The 10,483-nt window shown below is 35.8% G+C and overlaps 1 protein-coding gene across 1 annotated transcript; it reads left to right on the top strand.

Moving 5' to 3' along the window:
• The first annotated feature begins 651 nt into the window (after window positions 1-651).
• Window positions 652-2,941, top strand: LOC126587088 (cytochrome b561 and DOMON domain-containing protein At4g12980-like). The gene is made up of 3 exons (XM_050252064.1): window positions 652-1,323; window positions 1,740-1,994; window positions 2,398-2,941. The coding sequence occupies exons 1-3, from the start codon at window positions 706-708 to the stop codon at window positions 2,686-2,688; spliced, it is 1,164 nt and encodes a 387-aa protein (XP_050108021.1). The 5' UTR covers window positions 652-705; the 3' UTR covers window positions 2,689-2,941.
• The last annotated feature ends 7,542 nt before the right edge of the window (window positions 2,942-10,483 follow it).

The raw sequence follows: 10,483 nt of genomic DNA, 5'->3' as shown, positions 1-10,483 counted from the left end.
ATAAAAACCTAAATATCCAGCTTGGATGAAATTTTGCCTCATTAAAGCATCTCCAAAGGAGAAGTCAAAATTGCCATGTAGACATACAACAGTAAAAAATGACAACAAACTCTCTCCAACCGAGCTTGTAGTTTCTTACGTGGCGATGAGTCAATTGAAGGCAAACTCTTTTGCTATCAAATTTGACAGAAGATGTCAAATTTAATATAATATATAATAAATGTTGTTATGTATTTTTAAGTATTTGATTTGTCGACTCAATTATTGGACCCCACAAAAAGATAAATTTTTTTATTAAATGACATCATTATTTAACATATTGGGGGGGCATAATATTTTACAAAAATGTCAAATTACCACATAAGCCATTAAATATCATTTTGATGTTTAAAATTTGACATCTTTAGAAATGCTTTTAGATTAGATAGACTGGGTTGGCCTCGTTGAGTTGCTAACGATATGAAACTTCAGGGACTAAAATGCAAGAAGTAAAAACATACTGGAGCTATTAGTGCAATTCAACCCCGTTTATTAAGTTTTCCCCACGTGGTAATGTATAAATGGCTGAGTCCATCTGTACACAGTAGACCCACCCGCACTCTATTCGTTCTAAGTAATTCCCAAAACTGTCGCTCTCTATAAATTGCGCCAAAGTTAGTGGAAAGCCTTTGTTCATCAACCACCACTTAGCAGTTATACTCATCCATGGCTTCTTCTTCCTCCTCCTCTTCTCTCCCAATACTCCTACCACTCACCCTCCTTTTGCTAATCTCACCCGCGCTTTCCCTCACCTGCACCTCCCAAACCTTCACCAACAACAAGCTCTACTCGAAATGCGCCGACCTCCCCGTCCTCAGCTCCTTCCTCCACTGGACCTACGACCCCGCCAACTCCACCCTCTCCATCGCCTTCATCGCCCCACCCTCTAAAACCGAAGGCTGGATCGCCTGGGCCATCAACCCGAAGGCTACCGGGATGGCTGGGTCCCAGACCCTCCTCGCCTACAAGAAGTCCGACGGCTCTATGGACGTTAAAACCTTCAGCATCAGCTCGTACAAGGATATTGTGGAGTCGAAACTGTCGTTCAACGTGTGGGACACTGCCGCCGAGTCGTCCGGCGGCGTTTACAGGCTGTTTGCGAAGTTGAAGGTAGAGAAGGAGAAGGTGAACCAGGTTTGGCAGGTGGGGCCCTCTGTTACCGATGGGTTTCCGGCTAAACACGACTTCCTGATGCCGAATCTTAACGCGAAAGGGACTCTGAGCTTGACCGGCGGCACCACCACCACAACCGCCAGCGGGGGTTCGAAGATGAAGAAGAGAAATGTGAGTTGAATCTCTAAATTTCCATTTTTAATGTTGGGATTTCTTTTTCCTCTTTTTATACAAGCGATATTGATGAGAGGATTTAGACTCAGGATATTGCTTGTGGGGCAAACCTTATTAACCCCCTCGTATTATACGACTTGTATATATGGATAAATGTTATTAATCAGTCACGTGTACGAGTAAACTCTTAACCACTTGAACTACAAACAATTAGCAAAAAAGTTGGAGAATCTTTACAAGGAAAAGAAGGTTGCTTTATTTGAGTAGTGGCTTAAAGATTATAACTTTGAGTAAAGTGAAAGTGTGCATTAATGAAGATTTGGTTTTGATTTTGTGCAAGTTGTGAGAATCTGAGCTAGATTTGAGTTGGGAATCAAAATTGACAAAGTTTATTCTCCTTTTGTGTGATTCAGATCCATGGAATTTTGAATGCTGTGAGTTGGGGACTGTTGTTTCCAATTGGAATCATCGTAGCAAGATACCTGAGGGCTTTTCCGTCTGCCGATCCAGCTTGGTTTTATCTTCATATATTCTGCCAGGTATCTGGTTATGCAATCGGTGTCGCCGGCTGGGCCACCGGAATTAAGCTCGGAAGTGAGTCCAAGGGGGTGGTTTACACCCATCACCGTAACATCGGAATCACTCTGTTTGCCTTAGCAACTCTGCAGGTAAATTCCATTCTCTGTTTCTCTTGACACAAACGATATTGTACTCTAAACTAATAATCTAAACTGCGAGAAGGGGATCGGAACTCTGATTCATAAGGAGAGCACATCCGTTCTAGTCAATGTGGCTTATGTCTACATAATTCCATTCCAGTTTTACCTACACTAACTTAATGTGGTTCTTACAACTTAGTTTACAAATTTATAATAATTTATAATGCTGTTTTAGTGCTAAGTGATAAAACTACTAATGAAGTTTTGGATTTAGATCATCTCTGTTTTCTGATGCAATCTTCATGGCTACCGAAGGCAGCATAGTGTCAAAACAAGGCTGACTAATTTGTTCGTGGTACTTAATTTCGGACTGCTTTCATCTAATCCGAATTTCCATCTCTGGATCTTACAGATTTTCGCATTGTTCTTGAGGCCGAAGAAGGAGCACAAGTTCAGGTTGTACTGGAACATCTACCACCACAGTCTCGGATACACGATTCTCGTCCTGGGCATTATAAATGTGTTCAAAGGCCTAGACATACTAAATCCTGCTAAGCATTGGAAATCCGCTTACATAATTGTGATCATTGCATTGGGCGCAATTGCATTGTTATTGGAAGCAATTACTTGGATTTTAGTCTTGAAGAGAAAGTCAAGTAAGTCCACCAAGCCGTATGATGGATTCAACAACGGACAAGGCTGAGCTGCCGCGCGCAGCGGCTAAAAGTATGATCATACCAAACTACAGCAGATCTGTCCCATGGCAGATACTGATTTTGTAATATCAGCAGCCCTCACAATTTCTTCCTTCTCCCTTGCTTGTATAATGGTTTAAATTGTTTATGATTATTGTTTAGTATGTACATACAGAGTGCTAGAGTGTGCAGATTCCCAGTTTGTTTAATTTATGTTCTGTATAATTTAGTGAAATTGAGACTCCAACTTTTCTCCAAAAACCCTAATTGCATTCATCTCCTACACATTTTCTAGAATCCTAAGACTGTAATGTTCGAGAATATGAATTTACTCAACTGCAGCTGATCACTTTTCAAAGTTCATGTCGTGTGATCATCATATTATCACGTAGTGTTTCTAATTTTAAAATATTCGATCACCTAGGTTGCTCGACACAAACACAGTTCGGACAGCTACTAGCTTCCGTGATACCGACTTCCATTATGTGACAGCTGATCATGCTTATATGACTAATCTAGTCGTCAGAGTGCTTGATAAGTGTATCTTATCAGATCTGAGATGGAAACAAAACCACAAAAAGAACATTACATGATGTAAATTGTCAATTTATTAGTTGGAAATTTCTCAATCTTGTCGGGGAACTATTAGATGTGGGACTATCTGATTAACTAGATTAATCTTTCCATTTAACAATTAATAAACCATCACGAGATGGCTCAGTGGTTGAGGGCGAATTTCAAACCTGTATTCCACACAACACGTTCTGGGTTCAATTCATACCGCTAGTAAATCACATGATGGTGACCAAAAGGAGGCTGAAATGCCTCTATGAGTCTTCCTGACTCTTGGAAATGTGAGTTGTCGTGGCAAAGCCACCAGCCGATTCCCTTTTTGAAAAGAAAAAAAACAATTAATAATTGAGGGATTAAGGTGATCACTAAGTCAGTCTTAAAGCACTATTCACCAAAGCCAAAAGCTAATTTCAATCGGGAATCGATTACCAACTTGACTTTATTTAGAGTCGCCGACCCCATGCATTCCAACCACCAGTCCCCACTGATTTCATCACCTTCATTATTAATCTTTGCTTTAATTTGTTCTCTACTGCATGTTTTTGCTTTGCGTATTTGATTCATTCCCATGTGAATGCATGGGGTTCTTGATCTCTCCCTAATTTGATTCATTCCCAAGGGAGTCCACCAAGCCGTATGATGGATTCACTAACTAGACATTATTATGCGAATTAAAAAGGGGTCTTAAAGATATGTTTTAAAAAATAATAATGTTAGGGAGACTAAATTTATAGACAAAATTTTGGAAACTAAAAAGTATAGAAGTTGATTATTAGTTTATTTACTTAAGCGTTTCATATTGGTGACACATTATTTACTTTGCAAATTTTGTCTCTCTAACATTACCCTTTAAAAAGGTGATTAGTGACAAGTTTTGGGGGTTTCCGCCGGATTTTTACAAATTTAAGTGGATACAATTTTAGAAGTAACCAATTGTATACAATCACTTTTCTAAGCATAGTGAAAGCCTGAAAGGTATGCTGAGTTTACCTTAGAAAGGAGGTGAGATACTTATATTTTTCCGGGACACTTGTCTTAACTAACAAGAAATTATTAAGAGAATTAAAAAGGGGATTAAGGAGGGGTTTAATAAAGCGATTAGTGAGAGTTTCTTGGCCATTTGCCGTGACTTTACAAATTGAAGTGTTAAAAAAATTAGACGTAATTTATCTTGTTCATTACTTGGTTGATGAGACACTTAACACAAAAGAATTAGTCATTCAGTACTACGGTCTGATGATATTTCTCTTGACTTGTAAGTGAGAGGTCTTAGGTTTGAATCTCGTGGATGGCGAATTCGATACCAAATTAAGTTGTTCATTGTGTGCCTTAGCCGAACTCCCCTCGCCTTAGTGTAAAATATATCGTTGTACTAAAAAAACACAAAAGAACTGTAAATTATACAAATATGACAATGTCTTCGTGTAGGATGTTATGACGTTTTACCCTCTAGGATACAACAATCTATGATCATTGTAAGCGTATACTCGCAATACTTGAATCGAGTGAACAACTCGATGCTTTCCTTTGGCATATAAAAGATGAAAAATATAATAGCATTTGAAAGAAAACAAGAGATTAGACGAGGAGAGGACGGTGAAATTCTTTTCAACTAGATGGAGTTTGTAGGAAAAAGATTGCACCCAAGGTTGGAACAATGGAAGCTACAACTATGAGCTCAATTAGAACATTAGGATATCATAAATATTGCTTTAACAATCCCATAATGGCTGAATGTAAATGATATAACGGCTATAAAACTGATTTTTATCTCTTTACTAAGCTAATTGAATGGGAGAAACGTTAGACCATATAAATGCTCAATTAATAAGTTAATCCAGATTGCAACTTCAAAAAGAAAATGTGATTCAGAGTCCCAACATTATATCCCCCTTAATACATCAGTTTTGCAAACAAAATTGTTAAGATTAAAAGAAATCATAAAGAATGATATTAACATGACCAATGAAGTTTTGATTAATAAGTTGTATATTGAAAGGGTAATGCTAAGGCGATTAACTTTTTAAACCAAATTTTGTAAACCATATGACATGTTTGTTGATGATTGAATTATCGTCAAAATGTTGATTAACGTGCTTATTTTTTAGTAATAATACATTATATAATTTACAAATTTAATTTGAAAAATTGATCTACCTAACATTACTCGTTCAGAAATCCTTAATCAAAATTCTAACAGTAGATAGGCCGTTAACATTCAAGATCCACAAGCAAGGTGAAAGGTTGGTGGGATTTATCTTAGGAAGCGTGGGGTGGAACTGTGTCTACTACCACTGCCTTGTAAATAAAGCAACTGCAACGCAAAAGCGCATGTCCTGCTTTTCTCAAAAGCAATCTTTGATGGTGCCCAGCAACCCACACATGACATGTCTCATAATTCTTTACACGGAGAGTCAATGAGCAAGTGTACAAGAAAACAATCACCTAGATTAAGAAAATTACCAATTTTTCTTCCATGCATTTAAGAAAATTACCGGTTAATGATTGAATTCTTTCTTTAATGTTTTAATATAAAAGTTAAACCAGCAATCATCATATCATGTTGTTTACAAAATATAATTCAAGTAGTTGGTCTTTCTAACATCACTCATCACCTAATATCCAAATCTAGCAATTATGGAAAAGTGGTCAAATACTAATTGTGTACGGCCATGTCATAGTGATGCAATAATGATTATAAATATAAATAATAAAAAGTTTAGTTTAAAAATAAAAATAAAAACTAAACAACTTCCTTCAGGTGTCAATGAACTGCTTACCTGAAAAATATTGATATTTTTAACATGTATTGAATAGATTTTATGTATCTAAATATTAGTATAAATAAGTATGTGTAGTGCAGGCAAATACCTTTTGCATTCTGGTTCTTGCTTCGATATGAATGTGTGATGACGGATTGTTGAACTTGTACTCCATCTCAATTTGTCATTTAAATGGAGTTTATGTACGAAAAAAAGTTAAATGACATTACTTGAGCAGATGAGAAAATCTAATGTGTCATTAATTATATGATTGTATGTAATCTTCCGAGCACCATATTGATAAACCTCTTCTCAATATTTTGATTAAATTGTTGTGTGTAATTAATGGAGCGAGTTAGGTTTTTGTTAAGAAAAAGGTTACTAAGCTATTTTATTATTCAAAATTGTTTTTATCACAGGTTATAGTGATTGAAAATATCTTTTGTCGCAGAACAAATTCTCTAAATGTAAAGCAGGTTCTCTTTAAAATGAGTGCTCGGAAAAATCTCTTTAAGACGAGGCCAGCTAAAATTTCTTTTGGATACAATGGTCCCTTCACAAATTGCTCAGTGGGTGGGGCTTCCTAAGATTAGGACTTGTATTTGTTGAAAAAAAAAAAAAAAAGATTAGGACTTGCTGGTGTTGTTGTGCCACTAAATGATACAGAGTGTGTATCCATCTCCTTCACCCCATGCCACATGCTAGCGCATGCAATTTGGCACATCATTCCTATGTAAAAACAACCTTTGCCCTTAACTTCACGGCTGGCAAAGAACCATACAAAGCCTTAAAGAAGTTTCTCAGCTTACACAAATTTGATTAGTCATATTTTGTTTTACACAACCATGGTTAAAACCATTCTATTTTATGTGGACAAGGATTTGATTCTAATTTATGTGGACAAGGATTTGAACTCAGGTGTAAAAAACCAAACGCATTATCCTAATTAACTGACCTAACTGCAATATGCAATCATCTTTAATTAGAGAAACTATCGGGTTTATTTCACATGGATGCAATCACTAAAACTGAGATAGACTAAGGCATCTAGTTTGGGAGCAGAGTGGGATAGAGCTTTGGCTATTTGGTAAAAAAAAAATCTAATTTGGAGTGGGCTAGAGAACTCTCGTTGAAATTTCGAGCGATGTGTAATTCACCTAAACTTTGGTAAGAAGTGTAATTTAATATTAATATAAACTTGGTTGATCGAATCCACCTCAAACCATGTCTATGTATTAGCTAGTCCAATATACTTCAGACACTTTGATAAGTTTACAACTAAAAAATGTTGAGGTTTTATTATAAATTAATTAGCTACATGAATAGTAGTTCAACTTACTTATAAGTTCATGAAAGATCCATTCTTTCATTAATGTGAGATTCAATCTCAACACGTCCCTTCATGAGTGGCGAATTTTGAAGCCAAACACATGTTGAATTTTCAAGCCAAAAACGTGGACAACACAAAACAAGGACATGGAGCACGTGTGGCCGTTGGGTTTCATATGTGGGACAACCTGCTTTGATACTATGAAAAAAGTTAGGATTCCACCATAAAACCAATTGGCAACATGAGAAGTAGCCTAATTACTTAAGAGTACATGCAATATCCATTCTTTCCCCGACATAGGATTCACTTTCAACATGCCCTCGTACGTGTAGCGAATCTTCAAGTTTAGCACATGGACAACACAAATTGGATGACGTGAAGTACATGTGACTGTTAAGCTTGACACATGAGACAATTTGCTCTGATACCATGTAGAAAGTTGAGGTTTCACCATAAAACCAATCGGCAATATAGGGAGTAGCACAACTTACTTCTAAACCCGTGTAAGGTCCCTCATTCCCTTAATGTGGGATTCACTTTCATCATGATATATTTACACTAAGAGGTGGAAGATTTGTAACTTAGTACTACGGTATAGTGTTATTCATCTTTACTTGTAAGTGAGATCTTAAGTTTGAATCTCAAGAATAACGAGTTCTCAACCAATTTATTCTCCCATCCCTTAGTATAGATATTTCTTTGGATAAAAAATTAGTGTAGATATTTCGTTATATCAAAAATGATTTAAAGAGATGGAAGATTTGAGCTAAAGCGTATAATGGACATGCTATAACGTGGATTTGTCTAAAAGAATTATTTTGATGTATCCAGCCTAATACCAACCCAACCAATTTCATGAGTAAAATTGGTTACATCAATGTTAGAGCTAAAACTTCAAAAGTTTTGAATGTGCATTTTGGAGGCAACATTTTATACTTCAAGCCGAAAATGTTATTTATAGGATAATGAGATGGTGAATTTTAGGCCCAAAAGATAGGCCTATCAATTCTGTCCAGTTTAATATGTAATGAACCTGCAGGCCCAAAGATAGGCCTATCAATCGTGGCGGCTATTGTTGTTGTGGTTGTCCTTCGAGGATGATGTAACCTTTCTCTTACTCGACTATGGGGTTCGTGCTAGTGTGATCACAGGCATTTTGGGGGGGGGGACATATCATGTTATTTTATGGCGTGGAGCTTTGCAGCGTTAGCAGCTACTGGGATTTTAGCTTCTTAAGGTTTTTTTGTTTTTTTGTTTTATGTTTTCTATGTGCTAGACTTTACAGTTTAGGTTTTTGTGTGTGTTTTCAGTGTACAAGGTTAGGGATGGGCAACGGTTATGGCGGGCGGGTTACAGCGATTATTTACCCATAACCGTTTATGTTCATACCCGCATAACCGTTTACCCGTTGGGTAATTACATAAATGGTTATACCCATAACCATAACCGTTTATAAACGGTTATCCATACCCATAACCGTGTACCCATTTACCTATAACCATTTACCCATTTAACCATAACCATAACTATTTACCCGTTTACCCGTTTTTTCGCCCGTTTATCCTTTTTTGTACCCATTTACCTTTTTTTTTCGCCCGTCTACATTATTTTTTTTAACAATTTGAAAATTACAAAAGAAAATTTTGTCATAATTTTAATTTTCTGACAATTAAACACCATTATAAGTACATTTTAACAAACATTTCCCTATTTTAATCATTTAAATCCTCATATAATTCCAATAATTGAAATAATAGTTTACGAACGTTATTTTTCTGTATAGCAACTAATAAATTATGGAAGTTCAGGAACCTGAGAAAATTGAGCCTAAAGGAAGAGTAAAAGTAGAGCTTTTTTATTTCTGAATTCCCAAATGATTTTTAAAGCAACAGACCCTTTAGCAACAACTCATAAATCTATGTTTCTGATAACAAAAAACAACCATACGAAACCAACCAAATTTCATCTAATTCATCACAAAACTGAGTTAACCCTCTATTATTTCATATAATTTCATCTAATTGAAATCTGTGTTTTGAACACGTTCAATCACAAAGTATCATCGACTCGTTGTCACCAAAAGAGGCCTACAAAAGAAATGTATAATTGAATTAGTATGCATAAATTGAATGAGTATCACCAATAACTCCAAAGTAAAAAAAAAAAAATAAATAAAATAAAGATTAGTTTTTACCACATTCACATCAGTATCATCACCGAATGAAGAATCTTCAACACGAGTAGAGTTTGAATCTGGTTCAATAGTAAAAATTAAAATTAGGCTAAAATAGTAAAATTTTGAACATATACATAATTTATATGAAGTTTTACAGTAAGTACCTCGCATCTGACCCCACAACCAGTCTCAAGAACACATGAGTGCTTCCACTGTGCTTGAATGAAGTCGGCTACGGTGTGGACTAATAATCCTACCACCATTACTAAATGAAGACTCTGAAGCTACTGTAGATACAGTGTAGATACAGGAATAGCCAAAATATCTCGTGCTATCTGATGCAAAATAGGATATTTAATCTCATTTGTCTTTCACCACAACAATATATCAAAAATTTTGAGTCCTAGGCAAGACTATTTGGGTTATACTTTGTAACAAGGCTCCAAGCTGACTCTGGGCCTTTTTGTCCGTTGGTAATGTATTTTACCATTTGACCCAAAAAAAAAAGGAGCACAAACTTGATCAAAGTGTGAATTATACCTAAATAACGCATAAAGTGAAAGTATATCTAGCGTAAGTTTAGAAATGTTTGCTAACCATTTGTTGTTTGTACCTTTCATTTCTACATTCTCTTTTTTAATTACCCTTTTGCAAAGTTGTATGATGACCAACGGTTTATTTTTGAGATCGTTTAAGTCTTCAATACTTGATTATTAGAATGTGCTAATCTTTTGAAAAGAGTAATTCACATTAAACCATTAAACGTTGAACCAAATTATAAAACGATGAACTCGATTTATGAAAGTTAGGTAATTTATTATTTTACCGTAGATGAATTAATGGTTCATTGTAAAAATGTTAATGAAAACCAAGTAATTCGATGTTTTCTGATTCGCTTGCATTGCCATATATGCCTTCACATCTGCACAGGATTCCCTCTCTTCTATCCCTCTAAATTTTTG

The sequence above is a fragment of the Malus sylvestris genome, chromosome 10 (assembly GCF_916048215.2).
Source record: "Malus sylvestris chromosome 10, drMalSylv7.2, whole genome shotgun sequence".
NCBI lineage: Eukaryota > Viridiplantae > Streptophyta > Magnoliopsida > Rosales > Rosaceae > Malus > Malus sylvestris.
The sequence above is the reverse complement of the archived record's forward strand: the minus strand, read 5'-3'. Positions and strand labels throughout refer to the sequence as shown.